Here is a 17317-nt window from a genome sequence, read left to right on the forward strand (position 1 = left end):
GCTGTGCCTCTCAGAAGGTTCTGCTTGGGGGCGCGGGGAAAGGTGTATTTTAAACCATCTTTTTGCAACCCATGAATTGGGGGCCTGGTCCCCCATGTAAGTTAGTGCACCTCAGGGATTGCTCTAAGTTATAATGGCTTTAAATTGCCTCTTGGAGCCTGCTCTGGCAACCAAGACTAGCAGGAGCATGAAGCACTGACCACACGCCTCCCTCTCTTGATACTCTGCTTCTTGCCTTGAGCTTGCCTCTAGCATGTCCCTCCACAAAAGACTGAACAGGGAGTGGGATAAAGCCACTATTTCAGCTCTATACTGCTGGGGGAACCACACACACACTCACACCGGTATTGCACAGAGGTCAGTTAAACTGGCTTTACAGTCTCTTTACAGCTGCTGTCCAAAATTGCAGCCAGCCTGAGCTATCTGGAGGGCAGTTAGTTAAGTTCACTGCGCCACACTCAGGGCCGGCTCCAGACCCCAGCGCGGCAAGCACGCGCGTGGGGCGGCCCTTTCCCGGGGGGGCGGCAGGCTGGGCCGGCGGACCTGCCGCAGTCATGCCTGCGGGAGGTCCACCGGACCCCCGGGACGACCGGACCTGCCGCAGGCATGACTGCGGACGGTTCGCTGGTCCCGCGGCTCCGCTGGACCTCCCGCAGGCATGCCTGTGGCAGCTCAAGCGGAGCCGCTGGACCTGCGAACCGTCCGCAGCTGCAGGAGGTCCAGCCGAGCCGCGCGACCAGCGGACCCTCTGCAGTCATGCCCGCGGGAGGTCCACTGCTCCCGCGGCTCCGGGGCGCCTCCCGCGCATGACTGCTTGGGGCGGCCAAAAAGGTAGAGCCGCCCCTGGCCACACTACACCACTCCATGGGCAATTCGGTCTCCTTTTTATTAGCAAGGTGTTGAGTCCTGTTCTCAGTTCTATGATGGGCTGTTATTTTTAAGCATGGCCCTATGTTTTCCTCTATTCTGGCTCTTTGGGGGAATGTTATGCCAAAGAGATGTGTTTTAACAGTATGACTAAAAAATCCACAGGGTAGGACTCTCTCCCATTACCAGCATTCTAAAAGTGAACCTGGTGCTGTGTCAGCAGATTAACTGCTGGTCCAAAAGGGGTCATTTTTTAAATTATAGGATAGAAAGAGAAAATGAAATTGGAGTCCCTGCTTCAGCTGAAGAACAAATATTTTTGCATTGATTTTTCTTTTTCCACAGCCTGAAGAAAGTTTTATACTTAGTACATATCACTTCCTTGACTGATCATCTGCACTAGAAAATTGGAAAACAAAGCTCTCACCTTGCTGAAAACATTTAAAAATTCTGCAAGACTCCAAGATATTATATTTTCTTTAATGATAGAATCAAATGATACTTCCATTACCTTGCTATCACTAACTTCCCACAGAATGAGATTTTATTACATTATCCTCCCAGACTGTAAACACAAATAAAGAGTGAGGCTATCAGTAAAGGTTTCTGAGAATAATATATACACATCCATTTGACAGGTTTATATAACACTCTCCTTTTGACGCTTGCTAAAATACTTGGATTATCTTAAAAACAACTCTAAGTTTCTTTGTTTTAACATCTTACAAAATAGAAGAGAGGGGAAGAGCTAATAGGTAAGAAATGCCCTATGTCTGTTTAGGTTTTATTGCTTTGTAAAAGTGAGATTTTTACTCTTTTGCAAAATAGAAGTGCGGAGCTATATTGTGGGGTTTTAACCAACAGTCACGTAAGGACAGATCCAGGGGAAAGGGATCAACATACTATTGGCACTCCAGGGAGGGATTTTGTCTGTGGAGAAACAAGGCACGCAGAATGCCTGAGGCGGGACTCCTACATCTTCTTTTTAGAGGTGCAGTGTACTGTAAACTACTGATAGTGCTGGTGTCAGACTGCTATTTGGTATGGAAGGTGGCAGGCTAATGACATCCTCTCACATTACATTTGGGTTTAATAGAACTAAGGTTAGGACAATGAGCTGGGTTCTCTGGTCTGCTAAAGCCACTGTGCACTGTGTAATGTTGCCTCAAAGCAGCTGGTACAGCCAGCAGAGAATAACCCCTGGTGTGCCAACTACTCGCTGCTGGCATAAATTGTGCAGAGTGGTTCTGATGCCTCCTACACACACCCCCCCACGCCCCACCCGGCATAACAGGAAGGAGGGATCATGTTGGGAGCAGGATATAGGTGAGATAGAGCATGTGAAGGTCATGTCAGAATGGCACACCAATGGCATAAATTAGGACTGCCCTTGTGTAGCCTTAAATTGCACTGAAGTTGGATGGTCTGAATGAGGCAAACGCAACCAGTGCCCTGCAGCATCCCTTTCCACTGTCTGAGTGGAGCTGGGATGCAGTGGAGAATCAGGGCCTATGAATCAGTGGTGGGACTGATCCTGCTGCAATCTTACCGCTAAAGAAGTTTTCCCTTAACTCAGGCAGTAGAAACCTGTGTTTTCCTAGTAAAGATCCTTAGCGCTATTTCCTCAGACAACTATTGTTGCCAAACTTCAAGTATTCAAGATGAAATTTTCCTAAACCTTATCCTTTAGCCACATTGCTTTTCTGAATGAATTTTCCAAATCTATGTGCTTGGCTATGCTGTTTGTAATCACAGCTTTACCCACTAGACCAGTAGTTTTCAAACATTTTTTCTTTTGACCCAGTTGAAGAAAATTGAAGAGAGTCCTGTGGCATCTTATAGACTAATAGACATATTAGAGCATGAGCTTTCGTGGGTGAATACCCACTTCGTCGGATGCATGTAGTGGAAATTTCCAGGGGCGGGTATATATATATATGCAAGCAAGAATCAGGCTAGAGATAACGAGGTTAGTTCAATCAGGGAGGATGAGGCCCTCTTCTAGCAGTTGAGGTGTGAAAACCAAGGGAGGAGAAACTGCTTTTGTAGTTGGCTAGCCATTCACAGTCTTTGTTTAATCCTGAGCTGATGGTGTCAAATTTGCAGATGAACTGAAGCTCAGCAATTTCTCTTTGAAGTCTGGTCCTGAAGTTTTTTTGCTGCAGGATGGCTTTAAATCTGCTATTGTGTGTCCAGGGAGATTGAAGTGTTCTCCTACAGGTTTTTGTATGTTGCCATTCCCAATATTTGATTTGTGTCCATTTATCCTTTTCCATAGGTGTTATATCCTTGGGGCAGCCGGTGTAGGAAGCAATCACTTGAGGCCAGAGAGCAGACAGCTAACCAAAACCTCCATTTTATTTACAGAAACAGAGAGCTCACTCAGCCGGTTGAAACCGGCTGAGCTATCCCTTAATAGTCTAACTCAGTTGCCATAGTAACAAAACCCATGACAACCAAATACACAACAGTAGGGACTGTCCAGTTTGGCTGATGTTCATAGCAGAGGGTCATTGCTGGCATCTGACGATGTATATTACATTGGTGGACGTGCAGGTGAATGAACCGGTGATGGTGTGGCTGATCTGGTTAGATCCTGTGATGGTGTCGCTGGTGTAGATATGTGGGCAGAGTTGGCATCGAGGTTTGTTGCATGGATAGGTTCCTAAGTTAGAGTTACTATGGTGCAGTGTGCAGTTACTGGTGAGAATATGCTTCAGGTTGGCAGGTTGTCCGTGGGCGAGGACTGGCCTGCCACCCAAGGCCTGTGAAAGCAAGGGATCATTGTCCAGGATGGGTTGTAGATCCGTGATGATGCGTTGGAGGGGTTTTAGCTGGGGACTGTATGTGATGGCCAGTGGAGTTCTGTTGGTTTCTTTCTTGGGTTTGTCTTGCAGTAGGAGGCTTCTGGATACACGTCTGGCTCTGTTGATCTGTTTCCTTATTTCCTCATGAGGGTATTGTAGTTTTGAGAATGCTTGGTGAAGTTTTTGTAGGTGTTGGTCTCTGTCTGAGGGGTTGGAGCAGATGCGGTTGTACCTCAGTGCTTGGCTGTAGACAATGGATCGTGTGGTGTACCCGGGATGGAAGCTGGAGGCATGAAGGTAGGCATAGTGGTCGGTAGGTTTTCGGTATAGGGTGGTGTTAACATGACCATCACTTATTTGCACCGTGGTGTCTAGGAAGTGGACCTCCCATGTAGATTGGTCCAGGCTGAGGTTGATGGTGGGGTGGAAGCTGTTGAAATCATGGTGGAATTTTTCCAGAGTCTCCTTCCCATGGGTCCAGATGATGAAGATGTCATCAATGTAGCGTAGGTAGAGAAGGGGCGTGAGTGGACGGGAGCTGAGGAAGCGTTGTTCCAGGTCAGCCATAAAAATGTTGGCATATTGTGGGGCCATGTGGGTGCCCATAGCGGTGTCACTGATCTGGAGGTATATATTTCATGAAATTTGAAATAATTGTGTGTGAGGATAAAGACACAGAGTTCAGCAACCAGTTGTGCTGTGTCATCATCAGGGATACTGTTCCTGACAGCTTGTATTCCATATGTGCGTGGGATGTTTGTGTAGAGAGCCTCTACATCCATGGTGGCTAGGATGGTGTTTTCTGGAAGGTCACCAATGCATTGTAGTTTTCTCAGGAAATCAGTGGTGTCACAGAGATAGCTGGGAGTGCTGGTGGCATAGGATCTCAGTAGAAAGTCCACATATCCAGACAGTCCTTCAGTGAGAATGCCAGTGCCCGAGATGATGGGAGTTCCAGGATTTCCGGGTTTGTGGATCTTGGGTAGTAGATAGAATAGCCCCGGTCGGGGCTCTAAGGGTATGTTGATTTGTTCCAGCGTTAGTGTAGGGAGTGTCCTGAGTACATGGTGCAGTTTCTTAGTGTATTCCTCAGTGGGATCTGAGGAAAGTGGCCTGTAGAATTTGGTATTGGAGAGTTGTCTGGCGGCCTCCTTTTGGTAGTCAGACCTGTTCATGATGACAACAGCACATCCTTTATCAGCCTCTTTGATTATAATGTCAGGGTGGTTTCTGAGGCTGTGGATGGCATTGCGTTCTGCATGACTTCGGTTATGAGGCAAGCGATGTTTTTTTTCCATAATTTCTGCCTGTGCACGTCAGCGGAAGCATTCTATGTATCGGTCCAGACTGTCATTTCGACCCTCAGGAGGAGTCCATGTGGAGTTCTTCTTCTTGTGCTGTTGGTGGGAGGGTAACTGTGTATCAGTGCGCTGTTCAGTGTTATCCTGAAAGTAGTCTTTGAGTCGGAGATGGCAAAAGTAGGCTTCCAGATCGCTGCAGAACTGTATCATGTTAGTGGGGGTGGCAGGGCAGAAAGAGAGTCCCTGAGATAGGCTCATGCTCCAATACGTCTGTTAGTCTATAAGATGCCACAGGACTCTTTGCTGCTTTTACAGATCCAGACTAACACGGCTACCCCTCTGATACTTGAAGAAAATTGTTGATGCCCGTGCTCCAACGGAGCTGGGGATTTGGGGTATGGGAGGGGCTCAGGGCAGGGGCAGAGGGAGAGGGCTGCAAGGTAGGTCCGGGAATGAGGGGTTCAGGGTGTGGGAGGGGGCTCTGGGCTGGGGCAGGGGGTTGGGATGCGGGATGGGGTCAGGGCTCTGGAGTGGGGCCAGAGATGAGGGGTTTGGGGTGCATGAAGGGACTTCAGCTTTGGAGGGTGCTCAGGGCTGGGGCAGGAGATTGGGGCACAGGGTTGGACTGCAGATTTACCTTGGGCAGCTCCCAGTCAACGGAACAGCGGGGGTGCTAAGGCAGGATTCCTGTCTCTCCAGGCACTGTGGACCATGGTGCGCCCTGGAAGCGGCCAGCAGCAGGTCCGGCTCCTAGGCGGAGGTGTGCAAGCAGCTCCATATGGCTCTTGCCTATACACACTGCCCTCCCCCCCGCAGCTCCCATTGGCCAGGAACTGGCCAATGGAAGTGCAGAGCCAGTGCTTGGGGTGGGGGCAGCGCATGGAGCCCTGTGACCCCCCTGCCTAGGAGCCGGACCTGCTGCTGGCTGCTTCCGGGGCACAGTGCGGTGTTGAAACAGGTAGGCACTAGCCTGCCTTAGCCAGGCAGCACCACCAATGGGACTTTTAACGGCCCAGTTGGAGTTGCTGACCAGAGCCGCCACAACCCAGTGCCTTACATTCCGTGACCCAGTACTGGGTCTTGACCTGCACTTTGAAAACCACTGCACTAGACAACACACCCTGGGGTGCAACTGGAAAACCACTGCACTAGACAACACACCCTGGGGTGCAACTGGAAACTGGGGTACTGCTGAGCCCTCTGGCATACCAACCTGGGCTCCCTCTCACACTGTGATGTTGTGACAAGGTGAAATACTCTTCAGACCCTGCACTTACACAGCCATCCACAGGCAGGGACACACCCAGCTGAGTTACACGAATGCTTCTCCTAGCCCTCATGAACTAACAATAGAGAGGCTCCAGCCAATTCCCCCAGCTCCCCAGCCTAGGACCCCAGAGCTCTACCGTCTTGCCCTGATCAGAAGTCTAATCAGTGTAAGTACATTACCCAATCCACCCGGCCCTCAATGGTGAGAGGACATGCCCCAACCTTCGTTCCTGAGGTAATTCCCCTTGCACTTTAAGCAACACACTGTTTTAGGTAAAATATATAACACATTTATTAGCTACAGAAAGATAGATTTTAAGTGCTTATAAGTAGTAAGCATACCGATCAAAATTGATTACTAAGAAATAAAAGTAAAATACATGTAAAATAGACAATACAAAAAGGTCACAGATCTTCCATACACAGGCTGAAAATTCCCTTCAGCCTGGGACCACATCTCCAGTTCAGTCTTTGTTCTCCAGATGTGCTTCCAGGTGTTGAGTTGTGGGGGGCGTGAGGCCAAGCGATGATGTCACTTCCCCCTTTTTTAGGTTCCTCCAGCTTGCTGGAAAGATCTTTTGCTGTGCCGTGAGTCAAACAATGTCCATCGTTTGCATGCTTCCTCTGAGAAGTCTTCATTGTACACAGATCCTGAGATAGTCCTTGGTAGTGGGGTTACCCTTAATGAGCCATCAACACTGTCTGGCTTCTTCATTGTTGTAACTGAAAGGCTGGTTGTGTGTGTGTAATGCTGACTGACTCCAGTCACTGGTGGACGGGATTGAACCAGGGACCTCTGGAGCCTAGTGCATGAGTCTCTAGGCTAAAAGCCAATGGGCTCTTAGCTGAGACTGTAAAGCAGACTCATTTTATCTCTCTCTAAGTGGTCTTGGTGCTACTAGATGGGACAGAAGGTGTGTGGGTTACATACTTCCCCTAGCTTAGAAAGCACATCCCAAGCTTCAGAGACTTCCCAGTTGAAATTCCGGACGAGCTCCCGCTTGTAATACTGATAGACCTCGGTTGTTGTCAGGCGGGATTGAACCTGGGACCTCTAGATCTTAGTGCTGAGCCTCTCCTGCATGAGCTAAAATCCAACTGACTCTTAGATAAGGCTATAAAGCAGCCTCATTTTCTCTCTCTCTCTAAGTGGTCTGGGTGCCATTAGATGGGACAGAACACCACACCCAGGTGTGTGGGTTACACGTGTTTCCAACCTTACAACATATCCCAGTAACATACACATAGCAAAACTTCATAACTTCACAATGATAGCACACACAAATTAACAGGATATTAATGTTCAACAGATTAAGACTTTTAAAATGATACTTTGCAAAGCATACTTTGTACAAAACATAGCATAATCGTATCACCATGGTAAATATGTGAGTGCCAGGGTGTTGCTTTGGGGTACAGAGTGTCACACCCTCCCAGAGCCAGGAATAGGAACCAAGAATCTTGATCCTCAACTCTTCACTGTTGTGTAGAAAATCGTGTAACCCATTGGCAAAAACATTTAACAGCCTCTTCTAGTAACTTTTCACATAGAAGATAACTATCCAGTTTTGCCACTTGTTAGTTCTTTAGCCTGAGTAGTAAAGGGCTATGCTTTGGATCTAAAAGTTCTGGATCCAAATCCTGCTGGAATTTCTTGTTTTTAAATTTTCTTTAAAAAACAAAACAATAAATGTTATACACATCCTCCCCCACCTGTGCCACAGACACACAAAACGAAGTATTCAGAAAGTTAGGAAAAGCAGAATTAATTTTGCCCATGCCCCTAAAGGAGTTGTTGCTGGATGTGCAATTCATGTACTAGAAATGAAGTAAAGCTAGCAATGCTAGAGTGCAGTGCTTGCAAAAAATTTACATACTGCATTTTGATTTTTATGTGTAATTTTAGGGGATTTCTTTAATCATCTGTTTGGTAGTCTCAAGTGACAAGATTTAAGATTTTGAGCTGTTTATGGTTGGTTAACCCTTAAAGCCTCCGTGAAACCAGTCTTGTCCCTTCACTGAAGCCTTTACACATGAGACAGAAAACTGGACAGAGTAAATACATTTTCTAAAGTTTTTGGTAAAGTAAGCATTTGTTATATTTACTAGTAATGCCTTTTTTCGTTTTAAATTAATCCCGTAGTTGCAGAAGGGTTTTCTGGTTTTTTTTTAGGGTTGCCAATTAATTACAGTTAACACGCGATTAACACAAAAACATTAATCGTGATTAATAGCACGTATAACAATAAAATACCAATTGGAAAAAAAGTGATATTTTTGGTGGGATGGAGGAATAGATATCACTAGGTCAAATGTCAAAAAATGGCATGATTAAGTTTGTGAATACATGTGTGTCCCACCATAACACTGGACTCAGTGTGCATGTGTGTCCCTGTCGGTCCATCCCAGGGGTGAAAGTAACTAAAAGGACTGACCAGTACGCAGGGCTGTGGTCCTAGGAGGCAGGGCCTCAACCAGAAGAGGCGGGGCCTTTAAATCCCTGGGCCTTTTAAATCAAGATGTAAAGGGCCTGGGGCTCTGGCTGCGGTAGCATCTGATGGGAGCCCCAGGCCCTTTACATCACTGCCGATCCCCATGGTAGCGGTAGTTGCGGCGGTGACCAGGAGCCCCAGGGCTTGGGTGCCCATTTAAAGGGCCTGAGGCCAGGAGCCCCCAGTCCTTTGACTTGCTGCCTGATCCCAACCGCCGCTGCTACCCCAGTGCTCCGGCCACGGGGCTCTGGCAGCGATTTAAAGGGCCTGGGGGTCCAGTTGCTGCCTGAAGCCCAGGGCTCTTTTAAATTGCCGGCCTGGGGTAACTGCCCCGGTGCTGGTAGGGTTGGCTGTGTACCAGCTCTTGCACCATACCGGACCGACTCACTGTCACCTCCCGTGTGTCCCCGCCGCAACCCTGTGCACGCCGCGGTGCGGGTGTCTCCCCACCACGCTGCACGGAGCGAAGGGTCTGGGAGCGGGGCTGTGCAAGGGCAGGTGACACAGAAACAAACACAGCACCGACCCCCAGCTCGTCACTGGGCTCCCCCGCCTCCCCTCACAGCGACCCCCCCCCCAGCACTGGGCCGCCAGAAAACTTCCGCCACTGACCCTGTTCCCCCCCCCCTCCCCCCGGCCTTTTGACACAGCCCCAGGCGCCAGTCTCTCTTAGGCTAGGGAAGGGGGGGAGGGGGCGCACTGCGCAGGCGCTGTCCGCCGGGCCGGGCCGGGCCGGAAGCGGTTTGAACGGCGGCGGGAGACGGCGGAGCTGATCCGGTGGTAGCGCAGCACTGAGCGCGGTCGGCCCCGAGCGGGCAACATGGAGCCTATCCTGGAAGGTACCGAGCCGCCACGTGGGCCCGTTCGCCAGCGTGTGGGGGCAGCTCCGGAGGCGGGTGGGGGGTTAGCAGCTGCTGCTCCACGAGGAGGGGAGCGGGGGGGGGGAGGTGAGTAGCAGCTCCGGGAGGGGAGGAGGGGAGCTGGGGGGGGGGTGAGTAGCAGCACCGGGAGGGGAGGAGGGGAGCAGGGGGGGGAGTAGCAGCTCCGGGAGGGGAGGAGGGGATCTGGGAGGGGGGGGGAGTAGCAGCTCCGGGAGGGGAGGAGGGGATCGGGGGGGGGGAGTAGCAGCTCCGGGAGGGGGGAGGGGAACTGGAGGGGGGGGGAGTAGCAGCTCCGGGAGGGGAGGAGGGGATCTGGGGGGGGGGGAGTAGCAGCTCGGGGAGGAGGGGAGCTGGGGGGGGGAGTAGCAGCTCCGGGAGGGGAGGAGGGGAGCTGGAGGGGGGTGGGGGGAGTAGCAGCTCCGGGAGGGTAGCTGGAGGGGGGTGGGGGGGTTAGCAGCTCTAGGAGGGGAGGAGAGTAGCTGGAGTGGGGATGGGGGGAGTAGCAGCTCCAGGAGGGGAGGAGGGTAGCTGGAGCGGGGGGGATGGGGGGAGTAGCAGCTCCAGGAGGGGAGGAGGATAGCTGGAGCGGGGGGGGGGATGGGGGAAGTAGCAGCTCCAGGAGGGGAGGAGGGTAGCTGGGGTGGGGGGGTTAGCAGCTCCAGGAGGGGAGGAGGGTAGCTGGAGGGGTGTGGGGAGTAGCAGCTCCCGGAGGGGAGGAGGGTAGCTGGAGGGGGGTGCGGAGTAGCAGCTCCAGGAGGGGAGGAGGGTAGCTGGAAGGGGGGTGGAGGGGTAGCAGCTCCAGGAGGAGAGGAGAGTAGCTGGAGGGGGGAGGTTTAGCAGCTCCAGGAGGGAAGGAGGGCAACTGGACGGGGGTGGGTGGGAAGGAGTTGGCAGCTCTTGGAGGAGAGGAGGATAGCTCTCCTGGTTCCCTTTATATTCCCCAGGTTATTGGTTCCCTTTATATTCCACATTTTCTGTCCATATTTTCAGGGCTTGCTATTTAGTTTTTTTGTCTCTCTCATCAACAGAAGTTGGTCCATTAAAAGATATGACCTCATCTACCTTGTCTTTGCTAGGAGTTTACTTGGAGTTAGGTAACTTAAGAACACATCTTTTCTCCTAGTGAAGACGCATCCTCTGTGGCACTCATTTGAACCGATTCTTTCGTCCCACCAGTTTCCTGGCAAACTTGTATTAAAACCCTCTTGTCCTGGCCAACACGACAGTTGGGCCTTGTTTACATTTGAAAATGTTGTAACCATTCTCTTATCAGCAATGTAGCTGTGATGAGTGTCTTAAGCAGTAGTGTAGATCTGATGGGGGGTGTTTTTACCATCAGATTATGAAAACCTGCTAGGGTTGCTAATTTTCTAATCACACAAAACTGAACACCCTAGCCCTGCCCCTTCCCCAAGGCCATGCCCCCTGCTCACTCCATTCCCTCTCCCTCCCATCACTCACTTTCACTGGGCTGGGGAAGGGGGTTGCGCCCCGGAAGCAACCAGCAGGTCCGGCTCTTAGGCAGTGGCGCATCAGGCGGCTCTGCACGCTGCTCTCGCCTACAGGCACCGCCTCTGTGGTTCCCATTGGCCGTGGTTCCTACCAATGAGAGTGCTGAGCCAGTGCTTGGGGCGGGGGCAGCGTGTGGAGTCCCATGGGTGTCTCCCCCCACCCCACCCCGGCCTAGGAGCCAGACCTGCTGGCCGCTTCTGGGGCGCAGCACGGAGCCAGGACAGGGAGGGACTAGCCTGCCTTAGCTCTGCCAACTGGACTTTTAACAGCCGGTTTGGCGGTGCTGACCGGAGCCACCAGGGTCCCTTTTTGACTGGGTGTTCCGGTCATAAACCGGACACCTGGTCACCCTAAAACCTGCTGTACAGTTTTCATGATGTGGAGAAAATCCCTGAGTTGTGCTACATTAACACACCATTGCAAATACTGGTGCAACTGTACTGTTGCTGGAAAATTGATACCTTTTCCAATGTAGGGTCAGGGTGGGAGTTGTTACTCCTGCAGCTGCTCTCTGAGCTGTGTTTGTGGTGACTGGAAGGCACTTTTAGCCTGGTGTAAGTAGGGGAAGGGAAACTGCTACAGTGTTGTGAACACCTCATTTCATGTAAGAGTCCCTTAGGCCTTATTTACATGAGCAAAAATAAAATCTCTATTTCAGCAGCTGCCTGCAATGGTGCAGCTACAGTGTTAGCAGCGGTAAAACAATAAGCACTAGTATAAAAACACTAGAACATTCTATACCACTATATCATGAAAACTACTGAATAAGTCTTAATGAAATAGTAGTAAAAATTCCCAAACCCTGTCAATACTAGCAGCTGCACCACTTCTAAATACACGTGCTAAGTTTGCTTGTATAGACACGCTTAGAGATAGTGCCATGACAGTAGAAGCTGAAGTACGCCTGGAAGCATAAGGAATAAAAGTATAGAGGATTTGTTGTCACTTCCCTAAAATAGAACGTTCACTTGCCAGGTAGGGGCCAATTAGCCTGAATTTCCAACCCTGATAGCATCTGGCCCATAGTGGATGCCACATATAATAGAATCATAGACTATCAGGGTTGGAAGGGACCTCAGGAGGTCATCCCCCTGCTCAAGGAGGACCAATCCCCAACTAAATCATCCTAGCCAGGGCTGTCAAGCCTGACCTTAAAAACTTCTAAGGAAGGAGATTCCACCACCTCCCTAGGTAACCCATTCCAGTGCTTCACCATCCTCCTAGTGAAAAAGTTTTTCCTAATATCCAACTTAAACCTCCGCCACTGCAACTTGAGACCATCTGCTACCACTGAGAACTGTCTAGATCAGGGGCGGGCAAACTTTTTGGCCTGAGGGCCGCATTGGGTTTCCAATGGAAGGCCGGTTAGGGGAGGCTATGCCTCCCCAAACAGCCAGGCATTGCCCGGCCTCCGCCCCCTGACGGCTCCCCGCCCCTGTCCCCTGACCAGCCCTGGAATCCCTGCCCAACTGCCCCCCCGCTGCCTCATTCAACCCCTCCTCTCATTCCTGACTGCCCTCCTGGGACCCCTGCCCCATTCAGCTGCCCCTTCTATCTGTTCCCTGACTGCCCCTGGAATCCCTGCCCCCGACTGCTCCTCATCCACCCCCCCTCCTTCCTGACTGCCACCCTGCAACCTCTACCCCCATTCAACCCCCCTGTTCCCAGCCCTCTGACCGCCCCAACGCCTTCCACACCCCCGCCCCCTGACCACCACCCCCGAACTCCCCTGCTCTCTGTCCACCACACCCCTTTACCGTGCTGCCTGGAGCACTGGTGGCTGGCAGCACTACAGCCACGCTGATCGGCTGGAGCCAGCCACGTCACTGCGCAGCACAGAGCACCGGGTCAGGCCGGGCTCTGCAGCGGCGCTGCCCTAGGAGCGCACTGCCCCAGGAGCTCTCAGCCCCGCCGCCCAGAGCATTGCACTGGTGGCACAATGAGCTGATGCTGTGGGGGAGGGAGAACAGTGGGGAAGGGGCCGGGGGCTACCCTCCTGGGCCAGGAGCTCAGGGGCCAGGCAGGAGGGTCCCGCGGCCAATTGTTTGCCCACCTCTGGTCTAGATCCATCCTCTCTGGAACCTCCTTTCAGGTAGTTGAATGCAGCTATCAAATCTCCCCTCATTCTTCTTTTCTGCCAACTAAATAATCCCAGTTCCCTCAGCCTCTCCTCATAAGTCATGTGCTCCAGCCTCCTAATCATGTTTGTTGCCCTCTGCTGGACTCTTTTCAATTTTTCCACATCCTTTTTGTAGTGTGGGGCCCAAAACTGGACACAGTACTCCAAATGAGTCCTCACCAATGCCAAATAGAGGGGAATGGTCATGTCCCTCGATCTGCTTGCAATGCTCCTACTTATACAGCCTATAATGCTGTTAGCCTTCTTGGCAACAAGGGCACACTGTTGACTCATATACAGCTTTTCGTCCACTGTAATCCCTAGGTCCTTTTCTGCAGTACTGCTGCCTAGCCACTCGGTCCCTTGTCTGTAGCAGTTTATGGGATTCTTCTGTCCTAAATGCAGGACTCTGCACTTGTCTTCGTTGAACCTCATCAGATTGCTTTTTGCCCAATCCTCTAATTTGTCTAGGTCCCTCTGTATCCTATTCCTACCCTCCAGCGTATCTACCACTCCTTAAATTGATGTAATAGTATTTTCCTATCTTATAGGGATGCTGTGAGGGGGATAAATACATTTAAAAAAAAAAAGACACTGAGGTACTCAGATGCCATGTTACTGGGGGACCGTATAAATACCTAAGAACATAAATTTTAAAAAAAGAGAGGTTGATCAGGAAATAAATGCTGGAGACCGTCCTGTTTTAAGCCCCATATTTAATATTCATTTGAACCTTGTGATTGGCTTTTTGGCACGTCTGAGGTGCAAGTCAGACAAAAGCATCTGGGTCTTTGGAAGGCCAGATTTAGCTGTACTTTCATGCTCTCACCATGCTGAACTAGCCAACCATGGCAATGTATTTGCCAAACTTGTCAGTTTCAGTTTTACTAAAATTCTAGCAGCCCTTCTAAACCAGTCTTAAAAAAAAAAAAAAAAAAAAGCCTTCTGTTGCTTATGCATGGTGTTAAGTTTATTAAACACATGTAATTGCTGGTGATAAGCTTACACACAGTGACACTTCTTGCAGAGTAAGTTTCTACTCAGTACGAGTAAGGGTGGCAGAATCTGGTCTTAAAAGAGACTTGAGCAAGTTTTTTTTCAATATACATAGACAAAAGCACATGCTAATACACAGCTTTTGTTCCCCAGGTGTTTCAGCATATGTAGAAGTATGGTCATCCAACAGAACAGAGAACTATTCAAAAACATTTGCACAACAACTTCTGGATATGGGAGCAAAAGTAAGGAAATAATTTTCTTGTAAATGAATCAGGAGGGCAAAGTTCCCTCTCAGACTGTTACATGACAAATAGAATATGCAACCATATCTCCTTGTATGTATGGGTTAATCTAGGAGGGATGTTTTAAGAGTCAATACTGCTACCATCACTCAAATTCATGAATATGTATGACAGATGGGAAATGTGTTAAACTCTATTATATAGTAGTATACCAAAAAACATGTTGTTGTGAAGCAGTTTGGCTTGCTAAACACAACCTACTTGACACAAACTCCCAAAACAAGGAAAAGAAAAGCTAAGCTGCTTACCAGGACATATCCAGTACTCTTCCATGGACTCTCACCCACCCTATCATTGCTACAACTATCATAAATCCCAGACCAGGCACCACAATCTTACCTTTAACCTTGTCAACCCACTCTCCTGCCAACATCCCTACTAGTGTGGCTTTGCTCTGAAAAGTGACTGTAAAAATAGTATTGGGGGATTCTATGTATGTGTTTCAGTGGTGAATATTTCTAATGTGTTTTGGTTTTCAAGTGTAAACATTTTTAACTCCAGGTTTCCCCCTCATTTTTTAGCCATGCTGAGCTTGAACCGGAGGCTAGACATCCATGAGGATATGTCAGAGGGACAGGCTGAGATTTTAGTTTGAACGGCAGGAGACAGGCCTGGAGTAGAAAGGGAAACCTACTGTTTACTCATGTTAGCCCAGCAAAGCCCAGATGCATGGGCTTCACATCTAAGAGAGTGTTCTTGGTACTATCTTTCATGTGAATCAGAAAAATTGTTTGCTAAATTACAATTAGACACCTGTGCAAGTCTATGAAAGGGGTTGGCACATGTGTCATTGACCACACTGGCTATGGAATCTCTGTTAGCTGGTGATGATGTGAAAGAAGGAAAGTCCCAGCTTCACTCTAAGCTGATGGAACTTTACCTATGACTTCTCTGTTTCAGTCGGCCTACAAAAAGGAGTTCAGGAGAGCTGGCAGTTTCTCAGAGACAACATTAAAGGCACAATAGCAATCTGTCACAATGTCTATTGAGCTGTGACACTCTAAGGGCAAGTCTACACTGCAAAATTAAGTCGACTTAAGTTATGTTGATGTACAGCCATTGCAGTAATTAAATTGTTTTTTCATGTCCACACTACTTCTGTTGGTGGTGCTCATCCTCACTAGGAGCTCTTCCACCAATTTAACTGACCATGTGGGGCACTGTGGAGCACTGGGGCTGACAGCCGGAACAGTCAATGCAGTGTCTACACTGACTCTGTGTCGACCTAACTATGTTGACCTACGCTCTATGCCTCTTGCAGAGGTAAAGTTATAAGGTCAGTGTAGCGGGCGACTTACATTGGTTGTAGCAACATTATAGTGTGGCCGCTTACAGAGTTAGGGTGACCTAACTGTAGTGTAGACCAGGCCTAATTTTCCCAGACCCGAAGAAGAGTTTTGTGTAAGCTTGTCTCTCTCACCAACAAAAGTTGGTCCAATAAAAGATATTACCTAATCCACTTTGTCTTTCTAATATGCTGGGACTGAAATGGCTATAACACTGCATATTTTGCACTTGTCTTTATTTAATTTCATTTTGTTGATTCAGACAGTTTTCCAGTTTGTCAAGGTTGGTTTGAATTCTAATTCTGTCCTCCCAGCCCCTCCCAGCTTGGTGTCATCTGTACATTTTATAAGTGCACACTCCATGCTGTTATCCAGGTCATTAAAGAAAATAGTACAGGACCTAGGATAACCCCCTGTTGTATTAATTTAAATGGAATAAATGAGCCCAAAGAAGTTAACATGACCCTGAATCTGTCCAACATTGAACAGTTTTTTTTTAAAGTTCAGGATTTAATGTACAGAGACTTCAGCCTGCTTAGGACCATGGGAAACACATTTTTTTAACTTTAGTAAAATAAAAAATAAAAATTAAAAAAAAGAAGGAAAATCAGTTCACGAATTTGAAATATAAAGTGTTAAGGCTTTCATTTTAACCATATCCAATGTTCCCTTTCCTTTAGCTATAGAGAATTTTTATAAGGGAAAAACTTGTTTGACAGCCTTTTAGGTGGCGTCAAAGATTATAACTGTCCTTTCTGTGCAAAGGAGCAAAAGTTAGTTGAGGTGCCCTGAAGTTGTTGTTACAGCTTGATTCTGTTTTTTAGAAGACAAAACGACAAATGAGGGCAGAGGAAAGAACAGCAAAAATAGCAAATGCAGCTTCTGTCTCTGGTGTTGACTTTCACTTGCAATCTCGCTGCTGGAAAAACACAGGCACCGCAGTGGTCTTATTAGCCACTCAGAGACCTGTCAAACTTTTACCAGAATTGAGCTCTTTAGGGCACTGCATTTAGTTTTCTTTCTGGCCACAGGGTTACAGCAGTGTTAGAAAATATACAGTCTTGGCCAGCTAAGTCGGACTCTCTTAGTAAGCAGAAGGGAAAACGGATAGAGACAGGAAACAGAAGAAATAAAGTAGGGAAGGAAAAGGACATTTTGGGTGTTGGGAGGAGCCAGTCTCATGTTCCAGTTGTTTGGGATTTAGTTAGGGCTGGAGGAGGTGTCACCGGGGTCCCTCTCTCGGGCCTCGTCTGGTCAGGACAGCTCTTGGGATTAGAATAAAGAAGGCACAGTGGCATCATGCTGGATTCTGGCATCCCAGACAGGGTGGATTTGATTTAAATCATTAGTCAGGAAGACTCAATTTAATCATGGATTTCTACATAAAAGTGCATTCTTGTTGGTTGTTATAACCTTAATACATATTCTTCACAACTCTGAGATAGATGTAGGCTTCATTTTTAGAAGGTATACACTATACAT

General features: G+C 48.8%; 1 protein-coding gene across 10 annotated transcripts in view; it reads left to right on the forward strand.

Annotated features, from left to right (window-relative positions):
- The first annotated feature begins 3330 nt into the window (after window positions 1-3330).
- The window catches only part of MCPH1 (microcephalin 1), a 220576-nt gene continuing 206589 nt past the window's right edge, over window positions 3331-17317 (forward strand). For 3 of the 10 annotated variants that reach the window (XM_045008987.1, XM_045008989.1, XM_045008991.1), the window contains exons 1-2: window positions 10564-10711; window positions 14398-14489. In XM_045008987.1, coding sequence (XP_044864922.1) covers window positions 10666-10711; window positions 14398-14489 — 138 coding nt within the window. In that variant the 5' untranslated portion in view covers window positions 10564-10665. Of the gene's footprint in view, window positions 3424-9467; window positions 9576-10560; window positions 10712-14369; window positions 14490-17317 lie in introns of those variants that run through there. The other 7 variants (XM_045008988.1, XM_045008996.1, XM_045008992.1 and 4 more) reach the window with 5 other exon arrangements.

The sequence above is a fragment of the Mauremys mutica genome, chromosome 3 (genome assembly GCF_020497125.1).
Source record: "Mauremys mutica isolate MM-2020 ecotype Southern chromosome 3, ASM2049712v1, whole genome shotgun sequence".
Taxonomy (NCBI): domain Eukaryota; kingdom Metazoa; phylum Chordata; order Testudines; family Geoemydidae; genus Mauremys; species Mauremys mutica.